Source organism: Lithobates pipiens, unplaced genomic scaffold, assembly GCF_037356315.1.
Source record: "Lithobates pipiens isolate NorthernLeopardFrog02 unplaced genomic scaffold, aLitPip1_a1.2 Scaffold_18, whole genome shotgun sequence".
Classification (NCBI taxonomy): Eukaryota; Metazoa; Chordata; class Amphibia; order Anura; family Ranidae; genus Lithobates; species Lithobates pipiens.
The window spans coordinates 354,796,754-354,812,744 of NW_027507758.1; the positions used below are offsets into that span (position 1 = coordinate 354,796,754).

Genomic DNA, 15,991 nt, shown 5'->3' on the forward strand with positions numbered 1-15,991 from the left:
ATAAACTTATTTGGTTCAGATGGTGTCAAGCGTGTGTGGCATCAACCAGGTGCGGAGTACAAAGACAAGTGTGCCTACAGTCAAGCATGGTGATGGGAGTGTCATGGTCTGGGGCAGCATGAGTGCTGCTGGCACTGGAGAGCTACAGTTCATTGAGGGAACCATAAGTACCAACATGTAATGTGACATACTGAAGCAGAGCATGATGGACTCCCTTTGGAGACTCGGCCGCAGGGCAAGATGACCACTACCTTGCTAAAGAAGCTGAAAGTAAAGGTGATGGTCTGGCCAAGCATGTCTCCAGACCTAAACCCTATTGAGCGTATGTGGGGCATATTCAAATGGAAGGGGGAGAGGAGTGCAAGGTCTCTAACATCCCCCAGCTCTGTGATATCATCATATAGGAGTGGAAGAGGACTCCAGTGGCAACCTGTGAAGCTCTGGTGAACTCCATGCCCAAGAAGGTTAAGGCAGTGCTGGGAAATAACGGCTCCTGAAGAGCATGCACTATGTGTTTTTAAAAGTTAAACTTTACCTAAATAGTGTTTGGTTTGAGTTTATTTGTCTAAATTGGACCTCTGCATCAGTCTGACTGGACTGTAAGATGTTCAGCCTGGCCACAGGGGGCACTGTCTCTTGTGGTAGGCATGGAACTATGGTATGGTTAGGTGCTTAATTTACTCTCTTTCAGAGCCATGTCAGGGGGAGTGGCCCTCTTGCTGTGCCCTCTGGGAGAGGGTATTTAAGATGCGGACGTCACTTAGTTCGGGGTTCCGGTCCATTATGATGTGCTGATTACATGGTCCTGGTCCTCCTGAACAGCCCCAAGGAAGGCTATAGCCTGAGGTGCGGATCCACCCAACTTTAATGTCTCGGGCTGGCTAGCCTGAGGCAAGTAAGCTAAAGGAGGATTCCGAGGTGGTTGGGTGCCATCTCTGGTTCGGGAGAGACCCAGTGTACTTCAAGCACTCCAGGGGAGAACTCTTTAGAAGAACACCACGTATGGGTTGGTTTTCTTAATAAGAGCCTGAAAGGCCTGAAGTAACCAAGAGAATCCGGTCTTGTGGATATCGCCAAGCAGGCTGAAGGATTCAAGTATCCTACAAGTGTTCAAAAGCTTAGTTTCCCTACATGTTCTGCAACAACCTCTGTGACAAAGACTTTGTTCCTGAGTAAGCACCAAGTTGGCTGGTAGGCCTTGTGAGAGAGGGACTGTCCAACCTGAGTGATCATCCAGCTGCGAATAGCTATTCTCTGGATGCATTCAAAGTAAGCAAGTTCTTTAACGTTTTTTGGACTTTGGCATTAAGAGTACCTGAACTTCCTTTTCCAGCCCGTTGAACGATTGCTCAATGGTTTGAGTTTTGCTAATTAAATCCATTCAAGTGGATCTATTGTCAGTCTCAAGTTACTGGGCCATCTACCATGGGACATACCCTAGATGTGCAACAAGGTAACGGTAAGCCCAAAAATAACCAGCAGCTCCTTCAGGGATTAGTGCCATATATATAATATATATATAGTTTAAATTCCATATTTATCTTATAAATAGATGGATTTTGTAATCAATAAGGCTTTCATATGTTCCTGCTGCACCTCAGCCTTAGTAAAAGGCAAATAATCTTAGTGAACTGTGAATAATCTTGGCACACAAACACATTTGTAAATGTCCTCTTGTCATTGTTTACAGGAGTGAAAAATACAGCAATAGCTCACACCTAGTTTATTGCTGAACACAAAGTGACAAAGCCATATTGGCAAAATAATATGGTGCTAGCCAGTAACTTCATGCATGTCTGTTTCAATATTTATCCAAGTCCCTAAATTTTGGTAATTGAGTCTAGATCTAGGATGATCAAGGTAAAATTTGTATTTATACTTACACCCAATTGTCATCAGGAGCACGCCAGCTGTTTCCAAAGTCATTGGATGTGGGGGTAAGTAAGCCTTCAGGCGTCAGAAAGTCATCTTGTTGGTTACCATTGTAAGTGCCACAGAGCCCACACAGTTTGCCTTTAAAGTTCTCATTTACTTTAACAAAGAGTTCATGGTCACCACTATACTTAACTTCAAGACCAAAGTCAGTCTGCACAACAACAAAGGAACCACTTAAGTGTATTAAGATGCCTGGTGCTGGGTTCAGAGGCAGTGAGACAATGAGTCCATTAAGCTAAAGATAGAGACAAGGACAATAAATTAACTGTGGGAAAAGATCACCAGAAAAAAAATATATTAATTTGAGCGCTGAGGGGACCATCATTCATTTGTTTTATTATAAAGCCTACCTCCACCACTTTAGATTTGCCCAGAATGATAATACGGTCATTGAAGCTGACCGCAACTGAGTTTATAGCTGTCCAGGTTAAGCTTCCTCTATGCTCATTTCTTGTAGTAATTGAGAAATTCACACTTGTGTTTCCACAGGTCTCCACAACTGTATAATTACAGGCTCCTTGGAAATGGTATGACTTGCCATCAAATGTTATGTAGTGTGGATCACCATAGATATGGCAGATGGCAATATCAGCAGGGAAGCAAGCCTTAATTCCATTCTGTACTTTGCACACTTCTTCAGGATCACAGGTCTGAGCTGTACAGCTCACATGATTGTTTCCTTGACATGTACATCGATTGTCACAGTCCCCATTCCAGAATATTTCATTTTTCTGTAAAATAAAATGTAGAATTACATAATCCATCCACAAACTTATAATAATCCAATCAACAGTAAATCAACAATGGTTTTCCTGTCTTATATCAGTGTAATAGGAGCATTATATGAGCAAGTAATCTGACTTGAGGTCAGTTTTTTGGGAACCTGATTATAAAAGCTAAGTTAGAAGAGAGAAAAGAGACAACATGGGCAGTGATTGAGGAACACATACGATACTGTAGGGACCTTGCGAGTACACAATAGAGATAGACTGTAGAAGCTTTAATGACACGGTCAGAAGAGGTATCATATATTGTAATGAAAGGACACACACTTTAAAGGGCTGAAAATGTTGTGTCCTAATATGAAAGGTTAATGCATTTGTATAAATTCAACGTTCCTATGACCTCAGCTTTGCTACTGCTCTCGTTGTTGTATATGGCCTCAATGCAGACTTTTCTTTATATGATTTCATTATGATTTCATTCAGGCTTGTTACATTGTTAATCTATTGCTATGCAAGTATTTATAACTGTCAAAATATACCATTTATTGTGATTCAGCGAGGTTGATTTACTAAAAGCAACTAAGCTAACTGATAAGGAATTTTTATTTTGCCAGGGAATTTCTCCTTGACTTAAAGTGGTTGTTTTTTATCTTCATGCATGTTGCTCCTCCCAAGCCCCTCCCTTATACTCACCTGAGCATGACTGTTTCAGCGATGTGCATGGGAGCCTCGGCTGTCCCGATTCTCTCTCTCTTCTCATTGGCTGAGACACAGCGGCAGGAGCCCTTGGCTCCCACTGCTTTCAATCATGATGAGAGAGCGGGGGGGATTTCGCACCAGTGCCTCCCAGTGGGGAACCCCTGAAAAAAAGTATCGGGGCTTCTCTGTGTAAAACAACTGCACAGAGCAGGTAAGTATAACATTTGTTATTAAAAACAAAAACAAAAAAAACAAACCTGTAGAATTACTTTAACAGTGTGGTGACTATTTAATTTGCAAAGAATACCCGATCATGTGCAAGAAAAGTAAACAAATAATACTTTTGCTTGCACTCCTTGTTTGATGTACAGATGTCACATTGACAGGAAGTAAAAGATAACCCCCCAAAGGGGGTCAAAAACAAAAAAAACAGTTCAAGTCCTCTAACACTAAGAGACAGTTAACACCTGGATTGCACAGGAACATGGTTCACGTTCCAGTGTGATTCTTGTGCAGTTCAGTGCAGTGTGATTTTCAATACATTTGAGTGACAGATGTTCTACTGTACCTGTAAGCCCTAGTATTTCTCTAAGCTCTGGTGACAGATCAGGGCAGGGCATCACAATTAGGTTTAGTGGTTTAATGGAGATCAATTTGTGTGCTAAAATTACTGGTGCTGAAATTGCCATAGCAGAAAACAGTCAGAAACAATAAGACAAACAATAACATGCTACTTAACTGGCCGAACACAACCTCAGACAGTTTAGTCTCTCTGTTTACTGTTATGCTACAGTATTTTATTACTCAATAAAGACTAATTGAATAATAACATGCTACTCCAGACAACTGTTAAAATCTAACCAATTGTAGAAATTTTGTGCATGTTGATGCATAAAAGATTCATGTGTTTTTTGTAAGAACAAATTAATTAAGTCATGGCAATCTGCTAAAACTTTGAAATATGCATTTCTATTTAAAAACAAACACATTGGCTTTCTGCCATAACTGGTGTAGATGAGAAGTATAAGTGCAGGCCCATTGGCTGTCAGCATATGAAAAATCAGTTATGTAGCACCCTCTAGGCAGGTAGGTTGGCTAAAGGTAGGAGTTTTGCAGGACAGGTAAATTTAGGGAGGCCTGCTGGCAGCCAGGTCTGCTTGTTTTGATCTGATCTGGGAGAGGCTCAGGGTAGCAGCTGGTGACTCACAGGCAGCATCACTGAGACCTCCCTCTTCTTTCTAGAGTTTGCTAGAAAGTTCTGGAAAGAGAGGAGGAGAGGTGGAGCTGCCTGTGGTGTTTTAGGGAGCTCTGACCAACCCCCAACCTGGATTGTCAGGGGACAGGCCTCCTTAAATACCCTGGGTCAGCCCAGCTGGGGAGGAGTTTTTGAGTGGAGGAGCTGGAGTGAGAGGGTGCAGAGGCTGTTGGGGCATTGGAGGGAGGTCCCTGGTCTGGGGGGTAACGTTGGTCCTGGACAATAGGCACAAGAGAGAGCAAAGAGAGGACAGCGGGAGATAGCACTGCTAAGAGACTCCAGGAAGGACAATTGGTCGCAGCCAGGAGGGCTGGTGAGTGAGGTCACAGTCAGAAGGACTGGGGAGGCATGCCTGAGAGGACTGGTAGCTTGCAGTCTGAGATGGGTGCAGAATTAGAAGTGTGGACTGTGGTAGAAGGGCAATGGAAAGAGGCAGCTGCAGCCAGGAGGGCTGGCAGGAACTGAAGAGGACAAACTGGGATCAGTAGCCACAGTAGGGCAGCTAGCACAATTACTTTTCTGCTACACCATTGGGGCCCATGGTTTCAGTCTGCAAAGGGCATGTACTGAGGCCTGGCTGAGTCATTGTCAGGCCTAACCAACAAATAATGCTAGCTGTTCCTGGGGAATCAAGTGTTGTGCTGGAGGTGACTAGAATTAACAGTCTGCAGCAAGTGATCTGCTGGTAGAGTGAGGAGTAATGAGCTTCAAGCAAGTTTGTGCATGAGGAAGCTGAAGGAGTATATACAGGGTGTTTACATAGTTGTAACAAAAGCAATTGCTGTTTCTATTGATCCATGCTGGGGATCCCATAGCCCCCATCCCCATCCAAGTTATACCCCTCAATAAAAAAACAAAAAACAAAGTTCACTGACTGCTTTATGTCTCAGAGTGCCTGAGAATGACTGCAGGGCTGGGCAGGGTAAAAGAGAAACCACAATTCTCAGGAGCCCTTACGGGGTACCGCTACAGTGAGAATGTCACAAATGAAAAAAAAATGTGTTTTGATTTTCTATTTAGACCTGTGGTCATCAACCCTGTCCTCAGGGCCGACTAACAGGCCAGGGGCCCTTCTGATAGGATTGATGACCACTGATTTAGACTACATATAAAAAAAAAAACCAAATGATAACCATTGATAAAATGACATGTCATTAATTACCTGATAGTATTTGCCATCATAAAAACATCCACATTCACTGACAGAAACACAAGTGTGTCCACTGAGTACAAATCCATTGTCACATTCACAAGCATCAGTACAAGGCTTATTGCAGTCACTCTGGGCACTCTGGTCCTGGCATGTGGCTGGGCAAGCACTAGTACAAGGATTGTAGTGACTGTTGGCAGGACATGGGATTGCTAAATAACAAGGACAGATAACAGTTAACTACATCATATAGTAATAGCAAAAAAAAGGTTAAAGAGAAGGCTTATCTGATCATAGGTCATAATTACAGCCATGGCACACCGTGGAACTACTTGGAGGACTAGAAGAATCTAGTGCAGCCTGATGACACAGAAAGTTATGCAAGCAGTAATAGGAGTTGTCAAATACATTTGGATAAGTATATTGTGATTATTGTTTGGGAAAACTATTAGAAGATTCATAGAAGATGGACCATAGAAAAACACCAAATGGCTTATTGAATCTACACTCATTCCCCTCTCCATTTTAAAAATATTTTTGTCTGGGTAGATCTGCTGTATGTTTTCCCCATGTAAGACCCCTTTCACACTGTGCCACTTATAGCGTGGGCGGTAAAATTCAGCTATTTTTAGCAGCGTTTTACTGTCAGATTTTCAGAGCATTTCGGCCACTAGCGGGGTGCTTTTAACCCCTGCTAGCGGCCGAGAAAGGGTTAAATCCGCCCGCAAAACAACAGCGGCGTTTTTCTGGCAGTATAGCCCCAGATAGATTTCAATGGGGAGCAGAGGTGGAGGAGCGGTAAAAACAACGCTCCAAAGAAGCTGCTGGCAGGACTTTTCTGACGCCTTTCACACTGGAGATAATGGAGCTGCTGTTTGAGGGTGAATTGCAGGCACTATTTTTAAACGCTATAGCGCCTCAAAAACGCACATGGTGTGAAAGGGGTCTAATGCCGCATACACACGATAGGAATTCATTTATTCAAAATTTATAGCATGTTCTCAATTTTCCAGACGGAAAAACTTTCTATTGGTAATTCCGATCGTGTGTATGCAATTCCGACACACCAAAAATCACGCATGCTCAGATTCAACTATAAGACAGAAGCTATTGGCTACTGGCTATTGAAATTCCTTTTTCTAGTCTCGTCGTACGTGTTGTACATGACCGAGTTATAAACGATCGGAATTTGATGCGACCATGTGTAGGCAAGACAGCTTGAGCCAAATTCCATTGGAATTCCATCGGGAAAATCATCAGGTATTAGGGGATAGGAGGAGCTTCAATAGCTAGTAAGAAAAATGCTATTTGACCCACCTGGAAGCTCTCCTTCAGGGTAAGACCCCATTCACACCTGAGCGTTTTGTAGCTTGACGCCTGAAGCTACAAAACGCTGGAGGGGAAAAAATCCATTATTCTCAATGGAGATGGTTCACATTTACACTCCAAGTCGCCTGAAGCCCTACGCCTGAAGCTCAAACAAGTTCCGGACCTTTTTTGGTCGCGTGAATTGGGCTGATTTGGGCGTTTTTCTTCTTTTAACATTGGTGACCTTTTGCCCTGCACAAATTCGCGGCAAATTGCAGTAAAAACGCGGTAAAAACACCGCAAATCGCGGTAAAAAACGCCGCAAAAAACGCTTGAAAACGCTACGCTCAGATGTGAATGCAGCCTAAAGGTTAATCAAATAAACAGATGGACAGGTATATATAAAGCAATATTTTTTATAGGCTAGTGCCTATGTCTGTTGATCCCCTGGTAGGGTCACCTTAACTAAGTTACAATGTAAAATGGTTGAAGATCTGCATGAACAATATCATTGCTCTCTGTTTAACATTTACAGATTTAATGTGTATGCAAGTCCCCCATAAAATTAACATAGGTGATTGTGCCTTTTCTTTTAAACCAAGATGCACAAGATTTCCACAAACCATTACTTACGACAGAATGTAGAGTTTCTCCAGGCAAGGGTGACTCCTACTCTTAGACAGGTATCAGCATAAGCTTCCAATGCGTTACATAAACTGCCAGCACCAAGTGCACACAGGTCAAAAACACAGCTGTTAAAGAAGCGATTGGGGTTGATTACTGAGTGACAAGCCTTGAAAGGACCATCTTTCATGATTAACAAACCACAGAACTGATTGTTTGAATAGAGTTCCTCTGTCTCTGGTGGACATGGTAGTGGAGGTGTAGGAACAATTGTGTTACATAATGGATCATCATCTTCTACCTTCCAGCTGTCTCCCAACTGATTTGTGTTCTGAGCTAGCTGTCCATTGGGCATCAAATAGTCATCCTGCTGCATGCCATTAAAGTTACCACACATTCCACAGGTTTGGTTGAAATAATTAGTTGGGACATTCACGTCCACTGTATGGTCAGTGTCATAAGACACTGTGAGATGGAAATCTGTCTCCACAATAACATATCGACCACTTTGCTTCACTGTTAGAGATCCATTGACCAAGATGACTGGAAGATTTGTCCAGATACCATCCACCTATTAATAATAAAAGTACATGTTACATTTAAGGCAGCTAAATGCAACTTTAGAATTGAAACTTACATTTTAGAATGTTCCAAGAAACCTACCAGAACACGACTAGGATTGTTTTTAACAATGGTTATTGTATGGTCATAGACATCCACCATAACTTTCTGTATTAATGAAACAGTTGAAATCCCGTAACGGTGCTCATTTTTTGCTTCAATGTTAAAATATTGTAGAGACGTGGCATTGGTACAAAGCTTGGAAAGAGTGTATGTGCATATCCCCATAAAATCATGAACTTCCTTATCAAAGGTGACATAATGAGGATCCCCCCAAGTTAAACAGTTACCAAATGTGAGATCAAAGCATCCAGGAACTCCGTTTGTTATACCGCAGTATTTTTTAGGTGGACATGAAGCAGAGTTGCAAATTAAACTGCTTCCAGCAGAGGGACAGCTGCATTTTTTGGAGCATGTATCATCAGTCCAGAACTCTGAGCCTACAGGATAGTGCTTGTCATTATCCCAGCATCCACACTGGTGGCTTGGGACACATCTCTTATCATACAGGACATAACCAGGATCGCAGACACAGGATTCTGTACAGGGGAGATGACAGTTTTCTGGTGATTCTGGACTGACACAAGTAGATGGACAGGCTGTTCCACAGGACTCATAATGGCTGTTTAGTGGACACTTCAGCGCTGTATAAAAGCATAATGATGAACAAGAAACTAATTAGAAGAACATTTCAAATTGGATTGGAACTTATGTTACTTTGTAATTAATGTACATGTGGAAAAAGTACTTAAAAATATGAGAATTATTTACATTATAAAAGCTTCCATATTCACTATTGAGTAGACATACGGGAACACTGATAATAAAGCTCATAATGTCTTCACATGTTTTACTTATTTATTAAAATAATCATCCTTGTAGTAATAAACTTATGTTTAAAAATAGTCGTGGACCAATCTGTCTGGGATTGGTTCTATCAAAGCTTTGATGGATCTTGTTCACAGTTCGAGGAACCTGAACTTTGAGGAAAATATCATTATAGTGATGGAGTGAATCTTGTATTAAATTCTGGCAATTTATATGGCTACTAGGCAAACTGATGCTATAAAAAAGGAATGGGAATCTGGGCACTACCATGGGGACCATGCACCAATGCAAAAAAATAAAAAAACAAAATACCATACAGCCTGGAAAGTGTCTTGGTGTCAATTATGTACAATAGATAATATATATCACTGAGAGGAAAAGGAGTGCAGGTGTAGAACTCAAATTCATCAAGTAATTTCAATGCAACCTCAGCCCTTTTCCATAGCGAATAGTCAATTGGATCCCAGCAACAGATGACACATCCAGCACGATATATAAAAAGTAATACAATAAACAAAAGCCCTAAGAATCCTCTCCACAATACTAAGTTCTTCTGTTCCTATGTTATCAAGGATATGGACTCTCCTCACGTCCAGCATATACTGTATGTTTAATCAAAATATGCACCTGTTTGTATTTTAGGTAAGGGCATCCAAATGCTCTATACCTTAGGCCATTCTTTACAACATTTTCTTTTTTAGCAATGAAATCTTCCATAATATACCACTTTTTTCATTTACGAGGATGCAGAGAAAGCTGTTTGCTGATTTGTAAACATTTTTTTGATAAATTCTGGTGTCTCTTTGGCAGACTTTGGATGGAAATAACAGGTACAGAAAAATAGGCCTTGGGTGTTGGTGGTGACTTCCCACCATAAACCTTCACAGTTATCTTTGGCAAACTCAAGATTAGACTCTGCTGTTAAAAATTAAGTACCACAGCTGAGCTCTGGGAAGTGGGCCAGGAGCTAAGAGCGCTACAATATGATGGAATAGGATGGCTGCTCCCTACTGTTGCATAATGGCTGCCTAAAGAGTACATCCTGCCATGTTTTAGGTCATGCCTCCCCCTCAATGTCCTCTTCTGCTCTATCAGAAACTCAAGCAGAGTCAGTGACCTCATCATCATCATCCCCTCCATCCTCGTCACTGGAGCCAACTATGCTGTGTCGCGGGGACTGCCAATTTGTTGTTTAAAAGTGTTACCCCCTCTCTGTATGCTCATGTTACTCCCTTTCTCAATTTCAGAACCAACATCATATGGCAAGAGAAGCTGTGGACAAGGAGGCAGAACAGGCTGCTCTAACAGCTGCAGTGAACTGCAAACTAGTCTAAGCTTGGGTGATAGAGGATAAGGAGGATGCGAAGGGTTTAGTGAGCCAGTTAACCACCTCCCCTGCATGCTGTGGCTGGATAGCATGGCCAACATCAGTAAAAAATAAGACAAACATGCCCTGCCGGAGGACGGACCACATCCATGGGAATGTCTGCCTTTCCTTGTTAGCCTCCCAGACATGATGGGGGGCTTATTACACAAATGTATTACATAATAGGAAAACAGGTGATTGATGCACTATAAACTGTTTACAATTGGGGGCTGCTGCTGACACAAATTTAAAAACTAAAAAAAAAAAATTATAAAAAAGGGGGAAATACAGTGTTGCAGTAAGACAAACTGAGGCTGACAATTTAAAAAAAAAGGGACAGGGGAATAACAACAATAATAATAATAATAATAAAAAAAAAAAAAGGTCGCAGCATCCAAAAACAAAACAAAAAACTAAATGTGGTGTTTGGTGCACTATAAAATTACTCTGATTTTGGCCTTGTCAAATGAGGCACTGTCTATTTCTCAGTGAAACATACTGAGTGATGTGCAGTGCAATTTGCTAAGACGAGGCTTGGCTATTCTTACTAATAAACCTTACAGAAGTTATTAGTGTTAACAAAGGGTCAATTAAAGGAACAGAGATGGATCTAATCAAAGAGGAATACACATGTGTTATGAACATAATTATCTCTATAGGCAAATCAAATAAAAACTAGCTCTGCTTATTTGCTGTAAGTTCCAGTAATTTGCATACTGCCTTAAAGTGTATGTATAGCCCATACATTTTTTAAAGTTATGAATAGAGTAGGGAAATATAGTCCCAGTAAGTTATTGTTGATGTTTCTGTCTTGCTAGAGATTATCCCTTATACTTCCTGTCTCAAAATGCAACAGGGAGTGACAGAAAATCTCTCCAAAATGAGAGGAATTTTCCTCTTAGTGATTTGTCCTCAGGATACTTGTCCCTATTGGAAGATTTCTCCTCATGACATCACTATAAATTAGGATTTCCCCATATTTGATCATCCGTACCAAAAGAGGGGTAAAGCCCCCTAATATAACACAAAGTGCAATCCAAACTAATTAGAGAGTTTATCTCTGTACTTACGGCAGAAAGAGTTATTCCTCCAAGGACCTATAGTTACATCATGAGACTGGCAGGACTGTGCATAGGACTGAAGACTATCACACAAAGCATTTGGATCCAGGTTCAGTTCACACAAGTCATAGACACAGTTGTTGAAATAGATTAGTGGATTTACAATGCCATGGCAGTCTTTGAATGGGCCCTCCTTATCAGTAATAATTCCACAGAATCTGTTGCTTAAAATGGAATTCTTTTCATCCACAGTACAACTTGGTTCTTGTTCTGATCCAGGTGTGCAACTACGAGAAATATTTCCATTCAGTTAGTAGGAAAGTTGATTTGGAAAAATGAGGGACATAGTATGAAGTTTGAAGCAGTAAGTCTTTTTTGACATAAAAATTGAAGTCATGAACTGGAGTGGTGGTTCACATGAGAGAAGATTTACTTTTGATTGTTAGAGAATGTATTTTTTTAAGCATGAAATAATTATGTATATATAGGTATAAAAAACACTTCAAAACTGAAGTAGCTAATTAACACGGACAATATAAAACGTAATCCTTACATAAAGTGAAGCTTCCCCCTAAATGGACAGTTTTATTTTAAGTCCTGCTCCTTCCTTCCTCTGCCACTTTTGGTATGAGATTTTTTTGGGGTGTTACCTAGTTTTAATAGGTACCCACTCCCACTTTCACTCAGATCGCCTAGGCGAACCAAACAGAAGTTTTCCTCTCCCCCTCCCTCTCCACAGTCTTCTGGTACATGTCCCAGGTCCCAGAAGACTGCAGAACTATTCACAAAGGCAGCACATCTCATTCATGCTCAGTAGGCCGCTGGCTGTGAAGCCACATGTAGCCCGGGTGAGGATGGCGCTGAATCCCTTGACAAGTAAGTGTCCTTTTATAGGATTTTTTTCTACAGTGATGACCCCTAACTACCAGCCACCTACCGTATAGTAAAATGAAGGCAGATGGGACCCCCTCATTCTAGGGCAGCATCATATGACGTTGTCCTAGTGTCACTGCTCTCACACGCCATGGTGCGATCCCAATCTCAGAAAAGAGCAGATGATGTGGCTCTTTACCCATGTGATCAGCTATGTCCAATCACAGCCGATCATATGTAAACACGGACGTGCCGTTTATCAGCTCTCTTTGCTTCACTTTGACAGAGTTTGAGGTGAAGAGAGCTGATCAGCATCATCCACTCGCAGGGGAGACTGTACAGATAGTCAGTGCCCTGATTATCACTGCAACCCCAGCAATGCCCATCAGTGCCGACTATTCCTGCCACCTATCATTGCCCATAAGTGCCGCCTATCAGTGCCCATCAGTGCCGCATATCAGTGCCACCTATCAGTGCCCATAAGTGGGACATAATAGTGCCTCATCATCAGTGCCACCTAATCAGTGCCCATAAGTGCCTCCTGATCAGTTCCCATCAGTGCCACCTCATCAGCAAACATCACTAATGCCAGTCGGTGATGCCTTTCAGTGCCCATCAGTGCCACCGATCCATGCCGCATATCATTGCCCATCAGTGCCACCTATCAGTGCTACCTATCAGTGCCCATCAATGTGACATATTTGTGCCTCTCCATTGGTGCCATCTAATCAGTGCTCTTCAGTGCTGCCTCATCAGTGCCACATCAGGGCACATCAGTGAAGGAGGGAAATTACTTATTTACTAATTATACTGACAGAAACAATTTTTTTGTGTTTTTTGTTTCTTTAGATTTTTTTTTTAAATCCAATGGTGATTAAATATCCTCAAAATAAGGCTCTATTTGTGTGAAAAAAATTTAAAAATGTAATTTGGGTACAGTGGTGCATGACCGCACAATTGTCATTCAAAGCGTGACAGCGCTGAAAACTGAAGATTGACTTAGGCAGGAAGGGGGTATAAGTGCCATGTATTGAAGCCGTTAAGTAGATTACAGTTCTAACATAAAGTAGAACTTTGTGCATATGGGGCAAAGCTAAAAGTCTACTTATCCTCAACCACTTTCTCAAAAACTGCATATACATATCTTCCCCCTATGCCACTGTAAATTCAATCATCCGCTGGAGTGAAGTAGACTCATTATCAGTAAATATAAAGGAGACTGAACAATTAGTATGTACTGTGTATACTCAGCTTAATGGTTATGGTCTTATGAACTGTAAATTATCCTTACTCTGTTTATATTGGATTGGATATTGTCATCATTGAAAAATGTATTTAATAGGCATCTGTGCTTGGTAATTTCTGGTATGATCTAAGACCGTTTGCCTTAAAGCAATGGATTAGCATGGATTAGCCATCATGAATTTAGTATAATTGACTTGTGATTACCTTGTGTCATTGTCCACCTGCCAGCTGTTACCAAGACTGTTAGAGTCTGGCTCCAATTCACCATCTGGGTTTAAGAAGTCATCAGTTTGGTTTCCATTGAAATTTCCACAGATTCCACATACTTTGTTGGCATATTCCCTTGGAATATTCACCACAACTCTATGATTTCCATCAAACCTCACACTTACACCAAATGCTGTTGTCACCAGTACATCATGCCCACTAAGGAAGATGTTCATGTTTGGATGTAGGGCTACTGGTAAGGCTACTGCAATGTTGTTCACCTGGATTCACAATATATAATAGAAAACATTTAAGATAGGAAGATAAACAAGGGAAATAAATTAGGTTTTTCTAGTCTGTACTCACTTTGACATTTCTGTTCTTCTCCAGTGTAATCCTGTATCCATTCATATCAATGTTGACATAATTGATATAAGACACTCTGGTGCTGCTTCCTCTGTGCTCATTGACTGCTTCAAAGTTGAATTCTGCCAGGTGTCCATCAACTTCACAGAGTTTAGATAATGTATAGGTGCAAGTGCCCATAAAATGGTGCACCTCATTGTCAAAGGTGTAGTAATGTGGATCTCCACTTATCTCACATGATCCTAGGGGGAGGGTGGGTGATCATTGTAAGTTTGAAACTGCTAACATTATTAAAATATATTACAGTCTCTTCCAATGAAGATAAAGCCATTGGAGAACATAATACAAGATATAACAGATTGTAAAGCACACTGAGTGTGATAAAATGACCTCCAGTGAATTAGCCTACCTGGTGGTGGTGAGCCTGGAGTAACAGGTCTTCTTGTGGTAGTTGTTGTAGAAGTAGTTGAGGATATTCCTACAATAAAAGAAGAGAAAATGTAGAACTAAAGCTATTGCAGAATTAACTACAACTGCATTGTTGTTTAGGTAAATGTATTTACCTACATGTATTTATCTAAATAGCTGTACTATTTTGGTTTCATTACAAGATTATTGCTTAAAATATAGTAATGTACATTCACTTGAAAACTCCAAGGATCTAATTTAGTAGGAATTGCTGCTACAAGTATTTTTTTTTCAACTAAACTTTACCTAAAATACTAAGGCAGGCCATATATGATAACATTTCTTTCTTTCCACCAGGGGTGAAAAGAAAGAAAATTGCTTGATTCCCTCAACATAGGCAACCTTGTGAGCACAATGATCGCTGCTAGCAGCAATAGCTGTCGGAAGTGATCAAATGCAAAAAATCCTACAGGCTTGTTGTACTAAAGTAGATTGATGGATCCACTTCAGTGTCAGGGCTGACTTAGCCCTTCCGTCTCTGGGCTGGCTGCTCAGCTGTTGGCTAATTGCCAGCTCTCATCTCTCTCCACAGTTACCAGCTGTTCCTGATCATGCTCATCTGACCTGCCTACTTAAAGCTGTCCAGCTCACTTCATCTCTGCCTTCACCTTGGTCACATCACAAGAAACCATCTCCTGCAGTTCTGTTTAAAGACTGGCTTGCTGATATCCCTTCTGGCTCCTTATCCTGCTTGCTGTTGCTCCATTTGGATCCCTGACCCTGACTTCTGGCCTGGCTGATTACCATATCTGGTTATTGAACTCTGGCCTGGCTGACTACTCAATCCGGTTACTGGACTCTGGCTATGCTTTGACTATGCTTTCTCTATTTACCTTTTTATTTTATTCAATAAACAAGTGTGATTTAATTTTACTTCTGTCTTGGTCTGATTCATGGTTTCTGACATTCAGTATCATCAGCCTGCCAGTACCTGCTGAACCAGTTGAGATTCAATCCCTCTATGGCCAGCTTAAATTGAATACTGGTACTGTGCAGGTCAGTTGCTTTACAAAAGGCAAGTAGGCTATTTACTTTGCAAGTGAATTTTCACTCTGCAAATGAATTACCCCTTAGCTTAGTGAAAGCAGCAAAAAATCTATTTGCAAATTATACCCACTCACTTGCAAGCAAAAAAACAAAAACAAAAAAAAACTAGTACTTGCATGCAAGACTAGATTATGAAAATTAGCACCTCATTGACTAAGTGAAAACTTCATTGCAGGGGGACGTGGCCTGCAGCCGAGAAGATGGAGAGAGGCT

The 15,991-nt window shown here is 41.1% G+C and overlaps 1 protein-coding gene across 1 annotated transcript in view; it reads right to left on the reverse strand.

The window, feature by feature from the left end:
* The window catches only part of LOC143986721 (IgGFc-binding protein-like), a 284,689-nt gene that overhangs the window by 13,419 nt on the left and 255,279 nt on the right, over positions 1 to 15,991 (reverse strand). The window contains exons 62-70 of the mRNA XM_077485126.1: positions 14,673 to 14,741; positions 14,264 to 14,505; positions 13,895 to 14,178; positions 11,582 to 11,859; positions 8,360 to 8,961; positions 7,706 to 8,267; positions 5,777 to 5,976; positions 2,286 to 2,666; positions 1,884 to 2,170 (exon numbers count right to left, since the gene is read on the reverse strand). Of these exons, the coding sequence (XP_077341252.1) occupies positions 1,884 to 2,170; positions 2,286 to 2,666; positions 5,777 to 5,976; positions 7,706 to 8,267; positions 8,360 to 8,961; positions 11,582 to 11,859; positions 13,895 to 14,178; positions 14,264 to 14,505; positions 14,673 to 14,741 (2,905 nt within the window). The remainder of the gene's footprint in view (positions 1 to 1,883; positions 2,171 to 2,285; positions 2,667 to 5,776; positions 5,977 to 7,705; positions 8,268 to 8,359; positions 8,962 to 11,581; positions 11,860 to 13,894; positions 14,179 to 14,263; positions 14,506 to 14,672; positions 14,742 to 15,991) is intronic.